The following is a 22,239-nucleotide window of genomic DNA, read 5'->3' on the forward strand; positions in this document are numbered from 1 at the left end:
GACTTGCCTGTCAAAGCAGGGGGAAAATCAGCAAGAAAACGGCAGGTAACAACAGTCATGCTGCACAGGTGAAGTTCACAGCCAGCTCTTCAGTGGACTTATCTGCCTTCCAGAGAGGATAAATCTTTCTCTTCACAATCTTAGAACTAAAAAGGTAAAGCGTTTTTGTTGAGAACACAAATGATTTTGCTTTGGCACTTACATACGATATTGAAAAGATTAATTAGCTGCAATATATTTATGATTATGTTATTTCATTATAAATATAGATGTTTTTATTTATTTATAATTAATTACGTATATGATTTTAACAACCTGTTGATCTGCTAAAGTTAGTATTTATTTGTAAATACATTGTGATCCATTGAGATTTATTTAATACAGAGTTGCACCTGACTTGTAATAGTATTAGGTTTTAAAAGCTAAATGGTACACACTTAAAAATAAATTTTTTAAAAATAAAATATAATAAATAATATAACAAATATAATAAAATGTTAATGTTATTGATGTTTTTATGAATAACTTTTAACAACTAGACATTTCACTTTGCAGATCCTTAAATTGGAAAATTATTTTTTAGTTTATTAAAATGTTATTCAGACAAAAAAGAAAATGGTTTATTTAGACAAATGTTTACTTAAAAGTCATTCAAGTAACCCAATTGGTTGTTCTTTGGCATTAACTCTCTGTTTAGGAAAGTTGTGGGAAAGAAATGCTTCTAAAATCTGAACTGATTCTGGATCTGTGGCTTGAAAAGCTCTACATGGACAATGAATGTTAACAAATAAAAGCATTATTTGTCTACGGTGGATCATTCATCTCTGTGTTGAGCTTTTTCATGTATTGTGGTTTGCAGGGAGACAGTAGCTGGTTTTGCGTTTGAAATAGAAGATGAGGAGGGTGTGGTGCTGATAAATTGCTTTACTCTCTCTGCTGTAAATATAGACTATAGTTGTTCGTGGAACTCTTTTGTGCGAGCAAATAACTGCCCCTTTGACATTATTTTTTCTCTACTGTTAAAAGTTGGTTGCGCTATATTTGGATATGGTGTGGAAAAGTCTTACAGTACATTCTTTGGGATTCTTGCCTGGAAATCTGAGTGAGATCTGCCAGGAAAGTGAAAAAAAAACCTTTGTTTATCAGTGAGCATGCAGTTCACCTTTCTTGTTAAAACCTGTTAAAATAGACATTCAGACGTATAGTTAAGCACTTATCACCATGTAAAAACATTTTATGTTTGTCATTTCACATGGACATTTAGATTAAAACTGATTGAATAAGCTACAGCTGGCTGTTGTTGTTTTCCTCAATGAAATAAATGCTAGGCCTATTTTAGTTCAGCAATGTTTTTCTATTTAAAATGTTGTACTTTTAGGAGATTACACAATTATAATTATGCACTTTAAATAAGACACTTAGCTCATAATTTCCAAAGTGGGAAGAAAGTTTGTTTATTGTTATGAAAAATAACACATAGCTGCACTGAAAAAATGGTTTATTTCATATTGTTGCAAAAATGTATATAAATTAAATTTAAACAAACATGTTAAGCTGTACATTACTAAATTTAATTTGTTTGTTTAAATATAGCATGTATAAATTGTTTACAACCACTTACCTTAAGAAATAAGTAAATCCAATGAATCCTTTTTTTCAGTGTATTGCAATGCGCATATAGCTGACTACTTTTTTGAAATGTTATATGCAATAGACATTCTTCAAAACATGTTTTATTTTAGACAAAACTTTTAATTTCGGATCTCAAAAACGTTTAGTAAGATTTTTTGTAAGATTTTGTTGAAAATATCTGCTAGAATTTCCATTAGTTTCCAGTGTTGTCAATGATCATTTTTAATTTATTTATTTACTTGTCTTTATATGGCAAGTGCCTAATATTTTTGCCTTAAGTCAATTTTACTGATCTTAACATCTAATTTATTGATTTTGCTCATTTATTTAGTATGGGATGGACGATTTAAGACACCAAAGAAACTATACCGGAGGGAGTTTAGGAGACAGAGGTAAGGATGTTTGATAATTGAGTGAATTTGACATTATTTAATCGACGAATCTGAACCCAAAATCAGTTTATTGTGAACGCTGTGCCATCTAGTGGTTATTTAATAGGCTATTATAGAGAAACTTGTAATAATATTCCTGCTGCGCACATAATATAACATGTATTCTGAAAACAGGCTTCACTGAAACAACAATCTCTACTTCTAGAGTCACATCTTTACCTCCTCGTAAGTTGCCCATATTTACCATTCACTACTCATTATATCTTTCCTCTATGTCTTTAATTTATACTTTTTATTACTTTTATCATTTCCTTTCATGTTTGGCATACTGTGTATAGTATGTAACTTTTTTAGTCAGGTCAAAGTGGACTTTGTTATGATTTATTGTGTTTTTAACCCCAGGAGGCTTCAGTTCATCCACCAACAAGGGCATGTCAAGCAGCTCTGGCTCTCCAAGCCTGCTGGAGAAAAACATTTTGACACAAAACAACAGCGGCTCCTTTTTCTCATCATGTAAGTCAATATAAGAGCTATTTAAGAGCTATACAATAAACTGCTTCAGGGTTTTTTTCAGTAATTTGTTGCAGTATTTTTAATATACATTTTTTTTAAAAAACTCTGCATGGTGCCGTTTCTGTAACAGTCAGAAATTAAATATTTCTTTTTCAAAAAAATAAATGATTATAAAAAAGATCAGTATTTTACACATTTTAGTAATATTTTTAATTTTAAAGTATTTTACCAAATTATTTTTAATCCAGTCTATTTATGTTTTCGTCATACATTTGCAAAAATATAATTTCCAACATAAACTGTAATTAACTTTTGTTTTTTAATTGTTTTTTTCTTAATGTTTTTATTTTAAGATGCTATGCATTTATGATTTATGATTTTTCCTGACGTTTAAGTTTAAAAATAAGGTTTAGGTTAATTGTCATGAGAAATTAATCATTAAAATTCTAGTTTCAATTTCCACACAAACACACGCTTGTACAGCTATCTTTATACCACAGACATAATGTTTTTATACTTTATACAGACTATATATTCTATCCTGCTATTTTATTTCTTCAAAATTTTCACATTTTACAAAGACACTGCAAAGCTTCCCTATAGTTTGTTTCAAATAATTTAAACATACCTCATATATTCACACATTTCCCAATCTGTCTATGTCTCTGTGCTCCAGCATCTGTGGGTGGGAGTGGGAGTGCAGGTGGGTTCGGCTCAGGATCAGGAGAGTTTCTGCTAGAGGACTCGTCTGTGAGTAAGAGCAGGACAGCAGGCGGCTCCTCTGGAGTTTTTGAGAGCGTCTCTGGCTCAGTATCCAGCCCGCGGGTGAGATCCAGCTCCACTGAAGGCATAAGAAGAACACAAGACTCCAAAAGCAAAAGCACTCATTCACGTCGATATGATGGTTTGTCTTCCAATAACTTAGAATAAACTAAATAAGCTTTTAAATGTTGTGCATTCAGTCTTTTCAGTGCTTAGATGGTTGCACTAGCATTTAATAATGTTCTTTAATCTTCAGGAAGCTCAAGTGACAGCTCATCCCCAGAGCTCTCAAGAAAAGAGTATGGTAAGACCTTCAGGAAATAAATAACTTAAAATGGCTTTTGTTTGAAACAGATGAGCAATATCAGTTTCTTTTGGTTGCCTGTTTCCAGGTTCATCTAGAGGAAGGAGTCAAAGCAGGGGTAAGATTTTCATTTACACAAAAAAAAAAGAATTACTTTAAGTCAGTTTGAGTAATTTATTTGTATTATATAACAATGCAAAACCCATCAAACCATTGTCAGCCAACCCACAACCACAGTGAATCACAGGGAGTGTTTCTGATTGGCTAAAACAGTTGGCCTCTTCCCAATCATCTTCATTCAGAATACACATTTACATAAAACATTTTTTTAAAGAAATGTGTTATGCAACTGCTCGATTATGATTTGAGAAGCATTCAGCTGTCCAGAATTTCTGAAAATCAGTCCACTGATCAGGGTTTTTAATAGGTAACTAAAATTAAAACCTTGTTTGATACATAAAGTAAAAGCAAAAATATAGCAGCATAAACATGAGCTAATGCCACTGTTTGTATTGTTTTTAGAAAAAAAAACATTATTTGCAATTACACCTACACTCTCAGAAATAAAGGTAGAAGAGCTGTCACTGGGGTGTACCTTTTCAAAAAGTACATGTTTGTAACTAAAGGGTCCTTATTAATACCACAAGGGTCAGCCTAGTATCTAAATAGTACAAATACATACCTCTTGAAAATTTTAGGTACTAATTTAGGCCTTTAGGGTACCAAATGGACCCTTTTAGTACAAATGTATACCTTTAAAAAAGTACCCCAGTCACAGCTACCTTTATTTCTGAGAGTGTATGATTTTTGCATAGTGACTATACAATATATCTTGTTTTACCTTTAGAAGACTTTAGATATCATATTTTAGTGGTTTTCAATAACTTCATTCACAAAAATGTAAAACATTTTTATTTTGTTTGCATATATAGGCCTATGTACAGTATATATACACACACTAAATGTATGTTTTGTTGTAAAAAGTTAATGACAAAAAGTCACGACAACAAATAATTTGATGTTGCTTTAACCTATTTTATTTTAAGTTATACAAAGTTTAACTTAACATTTGTAGTCAGTTTAATTGATGTAAGTTGAAATTTCAAAATCAAAACAATTTCTCTCAGATTTTCATCTGATCTGCTTTTATTGTCTTTCTACTTTGTTTCAGAGACAGAAATCAGGACCAGACTACAGAGCGCATCTCCCTCAACTAGATGTATGTTTTCTCTGTTTTTTTTTTTCTCTAATTCAGTTATCATGTCCAATCAACTAATAGATCTGTAACACTCAACAGTAAATAAATGGACTAAAATCTTGCATTGTAATTAGAAAATTAGAATTTTTTTTTTATTATTTAACACCACATTAGCCAGTAGTGAAACACATGTTTGGACATGAAAGTTGTGTGTGATGGAGTGTTTCTGATAAAGGGACGGAGCTGGATGATGTAAAGAAGTTGTTGAAGACCTCTCGCTCCGCTAGCGTCAGCCCCACACGATCACCCTCCTCATCCCCTCTGCCAATCCCACGCAAGGCTACCACCTTAGACACCAAGACCTCCAGCAAACAAGGTAATGAAAGCCGCATTACAGGTGATCTTATTATATATGTGATTAGTAAAGCTTCATTAAACCATTAGGTCTTTCTACAGTTCACACACTTAGTTCTGTTGTACAGAGTGTGTTTATTTTCATGCTCAGCAACATTCTAAATTCCTGAGTTCATTGATGCATTTCAAAGCATTAAGAGCTCTTTTCAATCTTCTCAGTGGAGCAATACGACAGCAGTTTTCTCGAAGCAGATCTGGCCTCATACACCTGGAACAGCTCCACACTACCCTCTGCAGTCTCCACTGGCACCGCCACTGCTTATGGCTTTCAAAGTAACACCAACAATATGGCAACTGGAGCTTCACTGATCAGCAGCAGCACATCCCCATCCTCCTTATCAGGTCTATATAAATGATCACTTATTTACTATGTTGACCTGACAAAATGTGGATTAGCCATGATTAACCATGTGGATGGATGATAACAGCCTAACGGTAGGTGCAGAAGGCTCCTACTGGCCCATATCTGTCAGCTGATAACTACTGATAAAGCCCATTCAATAGAGTGATAACATTTAAAGCGGGTGGAAAATGTACACGTCTGCTCTTTTTCTTTCAAAAATGATGAGAACTTAAAATGTTTTTAGCTAATTCATAGCTTTTTGGATGCATTGACATGGTCAAACTACATTACTGATAAAAGTACAAAAAATGTATCAGCAATGCCATAGAAGGACAATGTTTTATTCCCTAAAAACCTTTCAGTTCCTGAAATCTTTTATTTGTTGTTTTAAAATGAAAATGTTCAAATGAACCTTCCCCATTTTAAAAGTGTTTTTTGGGAATAATATATGGATGTTCAAGATTCACCAAAGAACCATTATTGCCAAATAAAGAACACTTTCATATAGAAAAGCCAGGATACACTTGTACTTAATGATAAATTCAAAGCCTATGCTGTGTGCATTAATTAACATTCAGTATACATAAAAACTTAGACATACTTTGACAGACACACATTGGATATTTACAGATTTTTTTCTTCTTCCTTTACAGTCTATGGCTTCCACAATAATTTAGCTCCTTCCACTGGAGTCCTAACGTCCAGCGGAGTTAACACACAATCAGGTATCCTCTGATGCATATGCTATTAAATAATTAATTATGACAGTACCTTGACAAATGGTAATGGTCATTCATTGTAAGTTTATTTTTTGTGTGTATTTTTTAGGATATGGAGTGCAGAAGAATTATTCCTCAAGTCCAGACAGCACTCTTGCAGTCAGCACAGGCATCTCCACTGCAGGTGTTTGTTTTATTCAACTTAGCATGGACTGGGTTGTACCATGTTCTGCTGAATTGTCACAGTGTTTTGTGTTTATTAATTCTATGTAATATCCCTTGGAAAAAGAACAATTTTATAGCTGGATAAAATGTTTGGGGTTGGTTATTTGTTTTAAAAAGATCTTTTAAAAAAGTTTTTTTTTTCTAAAGAAGGCACAACATCTGCACATATATCATTAAGAATAAATGAAAAACATTTTAATTATATTCTAATATAATGATAAAGAAAAATTCTAGTATGATTATTTAATGCTCAAGAAGCCTTTTCTTTTAATATCAATGTTTAAATGTATGTAGAAACTGCTATAAATCTTTTTTCAGGATCCTTTAATAAATAGTAAGTTTAAAATAACAGTTTTTTATTCAAAATATAAAGGTTTTGCAACAAAAATAATTTACTGTCATTTTAGATTAATTTAATACATCCTAATTTTGTTTTGTTGCTTGGTTTGTGAAAAAGTTGTCATGATACATAAAGTTCAGAACTACAGGTCAATTTAGGATAAACTTAGTGCTCAAAGAAGTTGTCATTGTTGCTTGAGAAACAGGAAGAGTGTATATTTCTAATTAACTGGAAGAAGAATGTGACAGAAATACACTTGACATTTAAAAATGCAATTTACTTGTTTTTGTGTATATTTTCTAGGTTATGGAGTGCAGAAGAATTATTCCACAAGTCCAAACAGCACTCTTGCAGTCAGCACAGGAGTCTCCACTGCAGGTGTTTGTTTTATTCATTTATAGTTCAACTCCATAATAAAGATAGACTGGGGTCAGTATGAAAGAGATTCAGGAAAGATAATAGAATTATCTTTTGCTCGGTTGCTGGAGTGTCAATTTATTAATTATGTGTATTATTTATTTTAAAAAATAAAGGTTTAATATTTTTTTTTAATTAAATTTGAGATTTAAATTTAGACATTTAGCAGACACTTTTGACTAAAACGATGTAAAATTAAGGAGGGATTCGGTGATTCAAAAAGAAGTAGGGAATACACACCAAAAGTGCTAATTGTACAAAGAAATGTTTGTTTTTAGAGAAATAACCGCTAGACTTAGGAAGGGGGAGTATTATTTTGAGAGAGAGTCTTTACAGATGGCTTGTCAAGCCTTCTCACCTGTGTGATGCACGATTCATAAATGTGCAATTGTTTTTTTAAGAGTTCTGGAGTGATTGCAAGAAAGTCTGGTGCAAATGTGCAAAACTGGTGCAAGTGTCAGTTAAAATCACAGAGAGATAAAATAGTGTGTTCTACAGGTGGTTTGTCAAGCCCACTCACCAGTCACCTGTGTGAGGCACACTCAGAATTGCATCGTCTTAAAAGAAGGGAACAAATTAAAACAGTAACACAGAGCATAATGTTGTTACAAATAAACATCCATTACTCAAAGTATACAGTGTCACATAATTCTTCAAAATTATCTATTATGATGATGATTCATTGCTTAAGAAATAATAATAATTATCGATGTTAAATCAGTGCATAAATATTTTATGGATCTTTGATAAACAGAAAATTCAGAAGAACATTGTTTATTTTAAAACTGACAGTTTCTCTATAGTTTTTATTATTTTCTTAGTTTCTGGTTTGGTATCTGCAGGTAAAATTTAGATCTGCTGGGCAAATTGAGCTAAATTCAGTTCTTAAAAAGAAGTTTTCATCTTGGCTAATGAAACACTAAGATTAGGTATTAGAACTGATATGAGAATGTGGCACTAAACATTTGAACGTGTTTTGTGTATTTGTAGGTTATGGAGTGCAGAAGAATTATTCCTCAAGTCCAAACAGCACTCTTGCAGTCGGCAAAGGAGTCTCCACTGCAGGTGTTTGTTTTATTCCCTCGGCAGATGGATTTATGATTACTTGTGTAGTTATCTAAACACATAGCCATTGTTGTGTGATAAACATGAAGACTTTTTGTCATATATTAGGAACTGGTTCAAGGACATTTAATGAGAATGTGTCGAAGAGATACCTGGTGATGGACAAGGAAAACATTCCAGCGAAGAGAGAAACTGACGAACTGATCCTGACCAAAGACAGTGGCAAACTTTTTAGCAACAGCGCCGCCAACGGGTCAGCAGGTAAACACACTGGGGGAAATCAGTTTTTACCGATTCTGTTAAAGTTGTCATGATTGATATTACGACCTAGACTTGCACTAGATGTTTAATAACACTGTCTTTGTATTAAAGATTCATATTCAGATGTTTCGGTGAAGAAAGAGACCCTGATGACCAGCTATTCCGAAAGTGCTCCTATCAAGTCTTATTCTGGCACACAATGTAAGGGATTTGATTTTCATGTTTCATCAATACGTTTGATTTCATATTATATTAAATCATTTTTACATTAGAATGTGTCCAGTTTATTTCTGAGCCAAAATTAAATAATTTTACCATAATTTTCAAAAGACATTTACTAAAATGTCATTCAGTGTACAAGCCGTTTATAGGCTACTCCTAATAAATATTGTCATGCATATTTATAACAATTATCATATAATGGCATATTAAAATATTTTATTAAATAGTCACAGTGCCCAATACAGAAATCTATGGCAATATATGGAAACATATTCTATTATTTTATATATTATTTCATATATTAGTTTTTTTCTATTGTTTTGCCACAAATTTCAGAACCCTGATGTCAATTTTCAAAACTCTAGTCACAAAACTGTAAACAGTCACTACTTTTAACCCGGACTCTCCAGTGTTCAAAACTCTACATGCTGCGTTCATTTCTTTAAAGAAGTCTTGCATTTGCAGAATCATTGATTCACATAATCCTTTTATCATACAAATACTACAGGAACACATCTTTAGATCACCAGCACACAAGATGCAAATCTTTTCAATAAACAATCTTTAACAATCATTAAATATTGTTGTTTAAAATATATGATACAGGTTCATTATGGTTTACATGTATAAAGGGAACCGTACAGACAGTGGATACACTGAACTAGTTTTATTCATTCCATCATAATGTATGTTAACTGTAATTTTTTCTCACAGCACATCCCCAAATAGAAAGCTGATATACAGTTGAAGTCAGAATTTTTAGCTCCCTTCGATTTTTTTTTATTATTTTGCAAATTATGTTTAATAGAGCAAGGACATTTTCACAGTATGTCTGATAATATTTTTTCTTCTGGAGAAAGTCTTATTTGTTTTATTTCAACTAGAATAAAAGCAGTGTTTAATTTTTTATGAACCATTTTAGGGACAAAATTATTAGCCCCTTTAAGCTATATTTTTTTCTCGATAATCTACAGAACAAACCACTGTTATACAATAACTTGCCTAATTTCCCTAACCTGCCTAGTTAACTCCTTAACTTAATTAACTTAGTTAAGCCTCTAAATGTCACTTAAAGCTGTATAGAAGTGTCTTGTATCTAGTATCTAGTCCAATAGTATTTACAGTCATCATGGTAAAGATAAAATTAATCAGTTATTAGAAATGAGTTATTAAAATTATTATGTTTATAAATGTGTTAAAAAAATCATCTCTCTGTTAAACAGAAATTGGGGGAAAAATAAACAAGCGGTCTAATAATTTAGGGGGGCTTATAATTCTGACTTCAACTGTATATCATGATAAATGGCAACATATGCAAATTACAACATATCGATTCCACATACTGTATATAAAATGTCATAATAGTCAATAATTTGTCAAAATAGTGCGTGTGTGTTCATATATATAACATAATAGATAATATATTTATGTACAATTCAAATGAACTATTATGTCACATATGTAATTTGCAAATATTTTTATATATCAGATTTCTATTTTGGGATTTTGTGTTTCTATCAGTCTAGTCTTGTGGATTTGGTCACAGATTCTTCTCTACATCACAGTGGTGTTTTCATTACTTAAAAAATCTGTAAAAGAGCCTTCTGTTAATGTAAATCCAGGCCTGACATTGGTCTGCTGTGCCTGGGCTTTCTTACATACAGTACAGCGATGTCAATTATGAAAACATTGTCTGTAAAAGGGGATACAAAAATAGATGGAACAAAGAAACCATAAATATGGAATAAGGATGAATAAAGATGACATCTATAGATAATGTATAGTCCAGTTAGGTCATCTTGCATAACTATTGTAAAACGTTCATCATCTAAACATGTGATATTGTACATAAATTTCTACGCATCAAGAGAATTGCAACAGTTATTTATCATTTTGAGTGCTTGTATCAGTTGATTATAACATTATGTTAAATAAATGAATACACATTTATTTCAAATGCAATGTTTGAGTTGCATTTTGAAATGGGATCAATTTGATGTTTAATTGTATTATATTGAATAGGTGATCTTAGTTCAATAAACACAGTATCTTTGACATGTGTATATAATCCAAGCATTTGAAAAAAGGGTTAAGAGTTTTGCAAAACAATTTTGGCAATGGTTGTGAATTTTGTGTCTAGAGTTTTGAAAACGGACACCAGAATTCTGAAATTTGTGGCAAAGCAATTATAAAAAAAACTATTATTCTAATGTTTTAATAGTTCCTATACTCTATGTAAACATATTTATGTTCGAAGTTGTAATTCTAACAGTTTAATAGTTAATATGTGAACATATAAATAAATATCTGTACTTTTAAAAGTTAATACATGTGAACATATACACTGAATGCAATTTGTAATTCTAATAAATGAATAGTTATATGTGAACATATGTAAATATTGTACTTCTAATAGTTTAACAGTTAATATATGTGAACATGATGTACATATTTGTAATATTATTACACTGTAAAATGCAAAAAGTTAAGGTAACTCAAACCATTTAAGGGAACCGATTGCAACCATTTCAGTTCGAACAAACAATTTAAGTTCAAAAACTAATCCTAATGAGTACTTTGAACTTACTTCATACGAGTAAACAAACCAATTTAAGCACAGTAAAACTCAATAAATGAAAGGAAACTCAAACCAATTGAGTATCTGTAAAACCCAATAAGTATTTATCAAATATTTGAGGAAACCGACTGCTACAAACTGTTGGAGTTAAAAAAACAAATCTATATGAGTACTGTGAACTTACTCCATTTAAGTTGAAGTAATGAGGTATTTAAGAGTTCAAAACTCTTTTCAAATGAGTATAATTAACTTTTAGTAAAATTTTAGTTAGCTACACTCATTTTGATAAAGTTGACTGTTGGGTTTTTCAGTGTAGTTTAATAGTTAATATATATAAACATACAGCATGTACATTTTCTATAGCTGTTCGGTATATAATTAAAGGAATTCAGCCAAAATATCACAATTTTTGATATTTTATTGTCATAGAATTTATTTGAAACATTAAAGAAGACAATTTTCTTGCAATTAATATGCTTTTTGTAAAAGATTGATCTTTCTTTTTTTTTTTTAATCTTTCCAAAGATGGATCTGCATCAGTGTCAACAAAAGATAAAGCTACATATGCAGGTAAAATGTTTGATGTGACACTATTACACATAATAATGATGGTATAGAAGTATACAGTCACACAATATAAAGCCAAGGCTTACCAGTGTCCTGCTGTTGGTGTCCTGTCAGAGATCCACAAAGCAAAGCTTGAGGACGAGGAGGACGACTGTAAGTGTGGAGGGGGTCTGTGTGGTTGTGGCCCGAACTGCTGCTCTTGGTGGAAGTGGCTGCTGGGCTTTTTGCTCGGACTCCTGCTGCTCCTCGGCCTTCTGTTTGGACTCATTGCTTTATGTAAGTCTTGTAATTTTTTTATACGATTGAAGTCAGAATTACTGTTTATAATCTAGCAGAAATTAAACAAATAAGACTTTCTCCAGAAGAAAAAATATTATAAGACACACTGTGAAAATTTCCTTGCTCTGTTAAACATAATTAGGGAAATATAAAAAAAAAAAAAAAAAACTTTTATAATAATAATTCTGACCTCAACTGTATATATACTTATTATTAAGTGTGAGGTCAAAAATAATAATTACACAATTCATATAGCTTATTTTAGCGAGTTGAAGGATACCATAAATAAAAATATATCGAATAAAAACTAAAAGTGTATAACCAAAATGTCTTCACACTAAAAAAAAAAAAAAAAAAAAAAACATTTAATATGATAAATAAATAAATGATTTCAGAAGATACAGACTACAAAGAAGTCAAATTATCTGCTATTGCAGTAAGAAGATTATACTTGGTAAGATTTGTTAAAATAAGAAAACTTATCTAGGCTTTAGTAAAGAAAAAAGTCTTAAATTAAGTATTATAACACATTCCAAATGAGTCTCTAGTATTTATCCAAGTATTTAGTCTAGTTTTAATTATCTTAAAACTAGATTTTTAAACATTGTGCTTTTCTTGTGTTCTCCTAAACTGGAAAATTTCTCTTAACTTAAGAATTGTCATTATAAATTCTGTCTAATGGGCCAATGCGTTTAACCTAAAAACAATTTTTTTGCATGAATTAATGTCACACATATATGGATATTTTCCAATTTTTTAATTAAAATTAATTTGACTGTAGTTACAATGCAATCTTATTACCTGTTGTTAATTACGTCACCGCTTAAAACATAACAGAATGTATTTTGTCCATTTTGTGAGGAAGTGTATAAGTAGGATCGAGCATTTTTAATTGGGAAACTTAGAACAAGTTATTACAGCTAAAAAGTATTGAAAATACAAGACTGGTCTTAAATTTAGGCTCTTATTGTAATTAAGCTAAATGTGCAGGTAAATACTTAAAATTAAGCTTTGCTAAGTAAAAAAAGGTAAATAATCTTAAAACAATCAGACTAATCGTACACAGTCTGCTGCTGCATATATTGTAATCTTAAAAAAGCAGTAGAATTTTTTTTTGCTAGAACTAAGATTGCAACTCTGGACTAGATAAAGAGTATTTTGCTGTGCAAAAAGAACAACTATTATTAAAATAACCCACTAAAACTTTAATATTGTGGGAAGAGAATTGTGTCTTCTGGTGCATCAATTTCCGTTTTCACAGAGAGTAACTCAGGATTAGTTTTTAATTGTCCAGAACAGAAACACATAAATAAATGTGCCTTCTCATGTTGTCTTTTAATCACTAGCTAATGTCTATTTTTGCAGCTGAGGAGGTAAAGAAGCTCAAGTCTCGTGTCAGCACTCTTGAGGCAATGTCCTCCTCCATGAATGCCCACACAAGCCGTCTGTCAGCTCCAATTGATGGCATTGATGAGGTTGGAAGTAAAGCGGCGTATGTGAATTCACTGGATTCTGCGGTTAATTCAGACAACATTGGACTGCAGAGAAATGTGCAGCAAATAGTGAGAGCAGAGATGCAGTCCGAACAAATGAGAGGTACAAGTCAACATATCATACAAAGACAAATGCACACATTTAATATAAAAAATACTACGATAATTAATCATCATTTTTCTGTTTTTAGCCTACCTTGCTTCTTCTGTCAAAGCTGAAAGAGGACTTCCAGGGCCTAAAGGTACATCAGATATTCAGTTTGTAGCAAACGTATACTACATTCAATTTTATTTATACCTTCCAAGCAGATTTAGGAACAGTCAGTAACCTGCTTTCCCATCAATTCCACCATCACATATTTGTTCTTATTGTCTCTTTCAGGTGACTCTGGATCTCCAGGAACTAGGGGTTTGTATAGATTTAAAACTGTCTGTTTGCAAATTCATTGAACTTGAATGAAGTTGTAATCATGTTTCAAACGTTTTTAGGAGACAACGGTTTTCCAGGGATACCAGGTAAGAACAATGCTTGGTCTACTTCAGGGGTGTCCAGTTATGGTCCTGGAGGGCTGGTGTCCTGCATATTTTAGTTCCAATCCCACATCTAAACCAGCTGGTCAAACTCTTTCTAGGTATACTAGAAACTTCCAGGGATGTGTAAGGAAGTTGGAGCCAAACTATGCGGGACACCAGCCATCCAGGACTGAGTTTGGACACCCTTAGTATACTTGTACAATTAAACTGTTCAACAATCTGACTTCATTATGTTTTGATGTGCCTCTGTAGGTCCACCAGGAATGCCAGGACATTCAGGAAGGGACGGACAAAAAGGAGAAAAAGGAAGTGCAGGTACGTGAAAAATATTAGCAATCATCACTTATTTGAAATCACAAGTTAAACAATATTTTGCTCAGATGTTTAAGGCCGTGACACATCAAGCTTCCAATTAGTAAGGACAAAAGCTGACTCTATTGTCCTCCTCTCGCTGACCTAACAATCGTGCTTGAACACAGCAAAAGGAATATATGCAAATGCAAACTCCACCTTTTTCCTACACTCGAGGATTTATTTGAATTCATTGGAGTAACCTCTGTCACAATGTAAACAATCAGTGACATGTTTAGCCCAATAAAAAAAGCAACTGGGATTAAAAGATCTGTTCAGCTTTCTGTGATCGGCAGCACCTCAAGACTAAGAATTACAAGTTTAAAAATATTTTAAATCAGTGTGTTTGTAAAAAAAAAAAAAAAGAAGGTAAAATCGCTTCAAAAATTCATCACCACAGCCACATATCAGTACAATTATAAAAGAGGCTTCATTCCTGATTTGTGGACTTAAATCAGGTTTATTTTGTACATTAACATAACAGATGTCCATACAGCAGTGGATATTAACATATATCCTATCATATTTGCCAACCAAAAATAGTCGAAAGCTAAACGTTTGTGTCTACAGAACTTTATAAGGACATTGTGTATGACTCATCGTTGCAGAAAGGCTTGAATTACTCTACAACAAATACATCAAATAACTATTGGGAAGGTTCTTACTGTAGTAAGAAAGATCTGCTTCATTCTTGTCTGTCACTGTGCTGTTTATCTACACAAGACGCAGCCGGGCAAGCTTACACCCATCAGAGAAATCTCTATGGCTCTGACATGCACGTGGGAAAGGTGGGCAGGGAGAACCAGCTCATTTGCATTAAGGGCACATTCAACAAAAACAGCTACAATGTCTTAACCGTTCAAATTTTTTAGATTCAGAAAGTAATAATAAATAATTTGATGGGATGTTGTTCAGTTGTTTTATACTTGTCAACTAAATTAAAATTCAATACAATTAAATTCAGTAGGTACACTTTAAGCACTAAGTGTAGATGATACCTAATGTACACTTTTTAAATGGGGTGGCACGGTGGCTCAGTGGTTGCACTGTCGCCTCACAGCAAGTAGGTTGCTTACAGTCCTCGCTGGGCCAGTAGGCATGTTCTCCCTGTGTTTGCGTGGTATTCCTCCAGGTGCTCCGGCTTCCCCCACATTCCAAAGAAATGTGGTATAAGTGAATTGGATGGATTAAATTGTCTGTTGTAAGTATGAGAGTGTACGGGTGTTTCCCAGTACATGGTTGCAGCTGGAAGGGCATTTGCTGTGTAAAACATATGCTGAAGCAGTTGGTGGTTTATTCTGTTGTGGTGACCCGTGGTAAATAAAGGACTTGGCTGAAGGAAAATGACTGAATGAACTTTTAAAATGTTCACAACAGGTGAACATGGTGCAGAAGGATTCAGGGGAAGAGATGGTCAGCCTGGACCTCGTGGAGAGCCTGGGCCCCCAGGAGCCGGAGAGAAGGGTGAAAGGGGTAAGAATATCCTGTTTTACGATCATAGGAATTTTAGCATCTAATTTATTACAGTACGAGCACTTACATTTGAGATCATATTTAAAATCATGATTATATGTGTGTGTTTTAAATGTTTGTATTCAGGTAGTCCTGGCCTTCCTGGTCTCATTGGTCCACCTGGGGCAAAAGGTCAATACTACATTTACGCTGTTCTTTTTATTTGGGTCATGACAGCTCATATTAATTATTTTTAAGTAAATTTATTTGCAAAGAATGGATTAAGGTTTAAGACATTGTTTAAATGATATGTTGACATATAATTGAAATCATTAAAACTGATGCAATATAAGCATGTGTTTGACCTGCATTATTTCTTTGTGTCAACAGGCTCTAGTGGTTTACATGGTAATCTTCCTTTACTAATTAGTTTATTAGCATTGATCATTTTTTGTCATCATATAAGACATTCATGTAAAAAAAATGTGTGTAGGTGAACAAGGCCCTCAAGGCTTCAGAGGAGAGCCTGGTCCTGCTGGGCCAAAAGGTGTGTAGCTTAATAAAAATGCTTTTCACAAACTAGTAAATAAAAGAAATCCTGTAATTAATCCCTAAAAATGTTTCTTTTCAGGTGATAGAGGACTTCCTGGTCTACCTGGAATTAAAGGTTTGGAACTATCAGTGAGCCTCATGTATCCAGTTTGTAATCGTTCTGCAATGTAACAGACAATGTGTGTGTTGTATCAGGTGATCATGGCGATAGAGGAGAGAATGGGTTGCCAGGTATGTATGTTTATAATGAGCCATATAAATGAACTTTATTGAATTGTGCCATGTTCGTGAATATTTGATTAAATGTTAAATCGTTGTGTCTCTAAATTGACAGGCATTCCTGGAGTTGTAGGACGACAAGGACCAGCTGGAGAGAAAGGAGATAAAGGATCTGCAGGTCTGGAGGAAATGATACAAACCTGACATTTCATTGTTAGAACAGGAAATAGACAAAAATTTATTTTAAACCCTTATAAAACTTAGAAGCCATTATTATTATAAGCCGACAACACAGATAACAGGAAAAAGGACCATATTTTAATTTAATGCTGTTTTTTCCCCATGTTTTCCACAAAAAAATTAACCAGCTCTAACTTTTCAGAAATGATGATCATTGAGGGTTTTTCCACCAACACCAAATCAGCATATTATTTATGAAGAGTTATATAACTCACACAAAACAATGGCCATGACACAAATAAACACTCCCAGGGCTATTTATATCGAAGTAGATATTTAGCCGCACCATGTTGGTGTTTCGTAACATCTAATTTTTACGAAGTGGGTCGTTAGCAGACTCAACCCACAACCTGGAGGTCCAGGACATACACTCATACACTACGTACAATTTAGCTTACCCAACATACCCATAGCGCAAGTCGTTGGACTTGAGGGGGAAACAGAAGCACGCAGAGGAAACCCACAGGGAGAACAGGGAGAACATGCAAACTCCACACAGAAATGCCAACTGATCCAGCTGGGGCTCAAACAGTGACCTTCTTGCTGTGAGGTGACAGTGCTACCCACTGCGCCACATTGCCGCCCACACAAATAAATAAGAATTTAATATATATTTAATTCTATAATTTATTTAAACCTCTTTTTAATGGTAAAATGTTTGTGGATTTTATTTGTTGGTTAAATTAGTAAATATCATTCAGTAACATCACTTTATTGAAAATTGCTTGAACTACATTATTGAATGAACCCCTGTAATGCAGCTCTTGGATTGGTGTAAATTCTGTTATTAGTGATTTTACCTGAGTAATTGTTTTTTTTTTCATACTAGGGCCTCAAGGAGCTGATGGTGAAAAGGGTCAGAGAGGTTAGTGGCATTTTTAATGATTTGGAGCAAAAGAAATCAGTACGCTGTGTCCCACATTGGCATGTTATTTGAATCTGAGTGTGTATTTGATACATGTTGTGCTCATATTTAGGTGAGCCAGGATCAATTGGCTTACCAGGAATCAGAGGACCACCTGGGCCACATGGTGATCCTGGTCAATCAGGTAATAAAGCACATACTGTGCAATCCTCATTTTGAAAAATGATCTTAGGCAGCACAGCTCCCACATGATTATAAGTGAAATAATTAAAACCATAAATATAATGATGAAAGAATCAGTTGCACTGTAAGTGTATCTTTTTTATGTTGTTATTTTTCAAATCAGGAGCCCCAGGGATTCAAGGACCTCCAGGTAACCTGCAATTAAACGTGCTTTATCCAATTGATGAACCTTTACTTGAAGATTTGATAGTAAAAATGGTTTGCTTTTTTGTCCAATAGGCCTACCTGGCAATCCTGGTCAGCCTGGACCTAAAGGTGTGACTTTTAGTTTAATCTGTTGTCTTATTGTTGGAGATTATAAAATGTGTGTACAACTTTGTCAAAATGAATAACCTGAAAACATTCACAGGTGAAACTGGTGAGGCTGGAAGAGTGATCAATGCAGGTAGGTCTAAGTGAAAATCTAAAACAAGTGCACGGTAAAGAGTTATAATCCTACTTTTTAATGTGAAATGATTTGATTTAACAGCAGGTTCCACCTCAGTGGCAATCCCAGGACCGCCTGGGAGCGCTGGTCCTCCTGGCCCACCTGGATCTCCAGGACTCTCAGGTACTCTGACACTGAAACATTATTTCACACATATTTTGATGTTTAATTTTAACAGAAGTTATTTGAACACAAGCAAATAATAGACATAATACAATAGATGCATGTCAAATCAATTTTGTAGATTTCATTTAATTGGGTTATCAAAATATCTTGGACATAACATTCATATCACACTGTTAAAAACAAACAAACCAACAAAATCCAAATTAAAAATACAACCAAATCAAAACATTGGGATTAGGAACAAAAGCATTAGGAAGAATAACAACCTCGCACACATCATTTTTAACGCATTTTGAATGTCCAATTAATGACAGTTTAGCTATTGTGTGATTTTTATGTTATGTCTGTTTTGTCACACTAGGTCCTGTTGGCCCTGCTGGACTTCCTGGTCCCCCTGGTAAATTATCATTTTGCTTATACTGTGCTATATTACAAACTGTATGTACAAAACTGGGTATATATAATATGAATGTAAGTAAAATAGAAATTATACTCAAAGTGAAGTTTATTTATAAACTAATTTTGAGAGGAACACATGATTATGATTGAACACGGCTGGTTCCGCATAAACTAATGCATGATTCACTAATAAGATGATTCCTAACTCACTATAAACAGCCAGGGTTTCTTACTACAGTTATCTTTGCCTAGAAGAATTTCCCCTTCCACCCATACTCCTCCACCTTCCCATTCATAGGGTGGCACGGTGGCCCAGTGATTAACATGGTTGTCTCACAGCAAGAATGTTACTGGTTAAAATCCTTAACAGGCCAGCTGTCGTTTCTGTGTGGAGGGGGGAGGGGGGTTCCTCGAGACCTACCTGAGCTCAAACTTCCCTCTCGCCCTGCAAGCGGGAGGGAGCCCGGGCTCAAGGATCTTATAAGCTCAAGGCTCTCTCCCAAGACAGCATTCCAAACTCACTTTATAATCAATCATCAGCTAAGTGTGAACTCTTAAAATGACCTCAATCATTTTTTGTCCAGGTGTTAAAGGTGATAAGGGAGATCAAGGAGAGCCAGGTATTGGTGTGAACACTGGTGAGACTTTGGTTTCAACCAGAGCAGAAAGTAAGTGTTTATTAAATTATACATTTTTAAACACTGAACATTAGCAGCTTACAGAAATACATTAATGTTGATTATCTGTCATGTTCAGGACAGTATGGTGCTGTTAATGTTGGTGGTACTGGACTACCTGGTCCTCCTGGTCCACCAGGGCCCCCTGGACGTCCAGGTGCAATAACGTTATTGATTTTGTTTGTTTTGTGCCATATATTCTGTAATAAATGCGATAAAATCATTAGTGTGAAAAAATATGGAGATCTGTTGTCTGTTGTCTCCCTATAGGGGATTCCAGACCAGGTCCACCAGGACCACCTGGTGAGCCAGGTAACACAGTTTAAACAAAATTGACAATTATTTGCCATTTATCACACTACTTACTCAAATTATTACTTCATTACAGTTGCATAATCTTTTCTTCTTTATATTATAGGATATGGCAGACCTGGTCCTAAAGGAGAAAAGGGAGAGCCAGGAAACTTTGTGCCTAATTCAGGTTTGGTTATAGCATACATATGAAATTATACATTATTTGATTGTTTTTATGTTTTTTTTTAAGTCAGTTTCTGAATGCTTTCTCTACAGGCACATTTTTTGCAGGACCACCTGGGCCGCCAGGGCCCACAGGGCCTAAAGGACCAACGGGTGAGTCTAACCCTGTTCAGTTGATTCTACTTTTTTCCTTACTTTTAACCTATGACTAAAAATTTAGAAGACTTCGAAAATAAATGTCAGAAAGCTACAGTATTTAACCATTATCAGATATCTAATTATATATATGTAAACTTCAGGTCCCCAAGGTCCACGAGGATACACAGGTGAGCTTTTCTTTTCTTCAAACAATACCAGAAGAATTCATTTGAAATCAGATCACCACTGTATTTGACATGTGCCATTATTTTTTAGGAGAACCAGGACAGCCTGGCCTTCCAGGGAGTTCCGGAAGAGTTAGTAAGTTAAACATTTTTTTTTTTATAATTCAATAGACGCATGACATTTGCAGAAAAACATGCTATAACCTGTTTAAATGATTATATTATGCTTTAAAAACTTTGTTTAAATTAGAAAATATAATTACTTCATATGATATCTAATACAAATATCTAAACTTCTATTGAAAAACATCTGCACTGATGTTCAAAGTGTACACTTAAATGGGATTTATTCATGTCATGTTTGATTCGGAATATATCACATATCCAAAAACTAAAGAATTATTACACTGGGACGAAACTTCAAAGACACACTTAGGGCACACATAAGACTTATTTCACCTTTTAAAAAGGAAATAATAGGAACCCTTTGTCAAGTACTAAACGATTATATTGTGTTTACTCTTAATTGAAAGATTGTTAAGAGATTATAAATCATCTTATACATAGCTTTTTAAATGCAAATATAATTCATATGCAACTTATTATTTTTTCCCCTTCAAAGTTTCTGAGTATGGTGTGGCTCAAGGGCCACCTGGTCCCCCAGGACCTCCTGGACCACCCGGTCGAGAAGGCCGTAAAGGTAAAAATCTTGAATAATGACGAGAACACATTCTGTGCAGGTATATTCTCATCTACAGTCTGGTATTTTTATTAATTCCTTAGGAGATCCGGGAGTACCAGGTACTTCTACCTTCCAAGGAGAGTCAAGAGGTAAGACTTCATTGATCTAAGAAAACAAACAAATGTTCACTCTTGTCACTTCTCTAGACAAGAACTGTAACAAGTTTTTTTTGTCCACTGTAACCAACGATTTACTGTTATAAACATAATACATGTAATAATGTTATTAATGTGACAAAATATAGAGATCAAATTCAGATTTACAAAGAACGTTATACCTCGAGTTAAAGTTATACTTTGAGATCTATTGGAGATTCTAGACCAGGTCTACCAGCACCACCTTAAAAGTTAGATCATGTGTGGGATGTTCTCAGTTTGGAAATAGTGGACCCACAGAAACTTATTAAGAATATAATTGATCTCTAATTGTATCATACCTAGATTAGTAGTGGAGATACAAAGTTTTAACCTCTTTAACTTCCGTATGACTTCTAGTTGCAGCTACACACCAGGGACGGCCTGGTCCTCCGGGACCTCCAGGTCCACCAGGTGCTCCAGGTCAATCCAGTGGATCTGCTGCAGATTATCGTCGTTACATCATGGAGTATATGCAGAGTTAGTACTGCTACTTAAATCAGGAGCTCCAAACCTGTTCTTGTAGTGCAATTTTTAGGTCCAATAATTATAGTTCTGTTTTAGAAAATCATTTCTTCATGAATGTGTGATGTCTTTTCTGCAGGTGGCAGCATGAGGCAGCATTTGTCTGGTATTCAAGGGCCGCCTGGTCCACCTGGGGCTTCAGTGTCAGTAGAGGATGTGGCATCTCGGGTCATAGCTTACATTCAGCGTGAGTTAAGCACCCTGTTGTGTAGTTGTTTGTACCTGCTTA

At 33.9% G+C, this 22,239-nt stretch overlaps 1 protein-coding gene across 2 annotated transcripts in view; it reads left to right on the top strand.

Moving 5' to 3' along the window:
• Nucleotides 1-22,239, top strand: part of col17a1b (collagen, type XVII, alpha 1b) — a 29,433-nt gene continuing 7,194 nt past the window's right edge. Inside the window, exons 1-48 of one of the 2 annotated variants that reach the window (XM_692149.11) lie at nucleotides 1-154; nucleotides 1,964-2,024; nucleotides 2,199-2,249; nucleotides 2,427-2,537; nucleotides 3,214-3,441; nucleotides 3,556-3,603; nucleotides 3,692-3,721; nucleotides 4,775-4,822; nucleotides 5,037-5,177; nucleotides 5,375-5,557; nucleotides 6,212-6,283; nucleotides 6,387-6,461; nucleotides 7,146-7,220; nucleotides 8,250-8,324; nucleotides 8,433-8,585; nucleotides 8,697-8,786; nucleotides 11,911-11,955; nucleotides 12,067-12,228; nucleotides 13,597-13,827; nucleotides 13,916-13,966; nucleotides 14,107-14,133; nucleotides 14,214-14,240; nucleotides 14,511-14,573; nucleotides 15,987-16,082; nucleotides 16,209-16,253; nucleotides 16,452-16,469; nucleotides 16,555-16,608; nucleotides 16,693-16,728; nucleotides 16,809-16,844; nucleotides 16,948-17,010; nucleotides 17,902-17,937; nucleotides 18,050-18,121; nucleotides 18,284-18,310; nucleotides 18,400-18,435; nucleotides 18,530-18,565; nucleotides 18,650-18,730; nucleotides 19,095-19,130; nucleotides 19,717-19,800; nucleotides 19,889-19,966; nucleotides 20,080-20,121; nucleotides 20,228-20,290; nucleotides 20,380-20,439; nucleotides 20,586-20,612; nucleotides 20,701-20,745; nucleotides 21,232-21,309; nucleotides 21,393-21,440; nucleotides 21,846-21,965; nucleotides 22,090-22,197. In XM_692149.11, coding sequence (XP_697241.4) covers nucleotides 1,970-2,024; nucleotides 2,199-2,249; nucleotides 2,427-2,537; nucleotides 3,214-3,441; nucleotides 3,556-3,603; nucleotides 3,692-3,721; nucleotides 4,775-4,822; nucleotides 5,037-5,177; nucleotides 5,375-5,557; nucleotides 6,212-6,283; nucleotides 6,387-6,461; nucleotides 7,146-7,220; nucleotides 8,250-8,324; nucleotides 8,433-8,585; nucleotides 8,697-8,786; nucleotides 11,911-11,955; nucleotides 12,067-12,228; nucleotides 13,597-13,827; nucleotides 13,916-13,966; nucleotides 14,107-14,133; nucleotides 14,214-14,240; nucleotides 14,511-14,573; nucleotides 15,987-16,082; nucleotides 16,209-16,253; nucleotides 16,452-16,469; nucleotides 16,555-16,608; nucleotides 16,693-16,728; nucleotides 16,809-16,844; nucleotides 16,948-17,010; nucleotides 17,902-17,937; nucleotides 18,050-18,121; nucleotides 18,284-18,310; nucleotides 18,400-18,435; nucleotides 18,530-18,565; nucleotides 18,650-18,730; nucleotides 19,095-19,130; nucleotides 19,717-19,800; nucleotides 19,889-19,966; nucleotides 20,080-20,121; nucleotides 20,228-20,290; nucleotides 20,380-20,439; nucleotides 20,586-20,612; nucleotides 20,701-20,745; nucleotides 21,232-21,309; nucleotides 21,393-21,440; nucleotides 21,846-21,965; nucleotides 22,090-22,197 — 3,466 coding nt within the window. In that variant the 5' untranslated portion in view covers nucleotides 1-154; nucleotides 1,964-1,969. Of the gene's footprint in view, nucleotides 155-1,963; nucleotides 2,025-2,198; nucleotides 2,250-2,426; nucleotides 2,538-3,213; nucleotides 3,442-3,555; nucleotides 3,604-3,691; nucleotides 3,722-4,774; nucleotides 4,823-5,036; nucleotides 5,178-5,374; nucleotides 5,558-6,211; nucleotides 6,284-6,386; nucleotides 6,462-7,145; nucleotides 7,221-8,249; nucleotides 8,325-8,432; nucleotides 8,586-8,696; nucleotides 8,787-11,910; nucleotides 11,956-12,066; nucleotides 12,229-13,596; nucleotides 13,828-13,915; nucleotides 13,967-14,106; nucleotides 14,134-14,213; nucleotides 14,241-14,510; nucleotides 14,574-15,986; nucleotides 16,083-16,208; nucleotides 16,274-16,451; nucleotides 16,470-16,554; nucleotides 16,609-16,692; nucleotides 16,729-16,808; nucleotides 16,845-16,947; nucleotides 17,011-17,901; nucleotides 17,938-18,049; nucleotides 18,122-18,283; nucleotides 18,311-18,399; nucleotides 18,436-18,529; nucleotides 18,566-18,649; nucleotides 18,731-19,094; nucleotides 19,131-19,716; nucleotides 19,801-19,888; nucleotides 19,967-20,079; nucleotides 20,122-20,227; nucleotides 20,291-20,379; nucleotides 20,440-20,585; nucleotides 20,613-20,700; nucleotides 20,746-21,231; nucleotides 21,310-21,392; nucleotides 21,441-21,845; nucleotides 21,966-22,089; nucleotides 22,198-22,239 lie in introns of both variants that reach the window. The other variant, XR_012389309.1, reaches the window with a different exon arrangement.

This window comes from Danio rerio, chromosome 13 (assembly GCF_049306965.1).
Source record: "Danio rerio strain Tuebingen ecotype United States chromosome 13, GRCz12tu, whole genome shotgun sequence".
Lineage (NCBI taxonomy): Eukaryota > Metazoa > Chordata > Actinopteri > Cypriniformes > Danionidae > Danio > Danio rerio.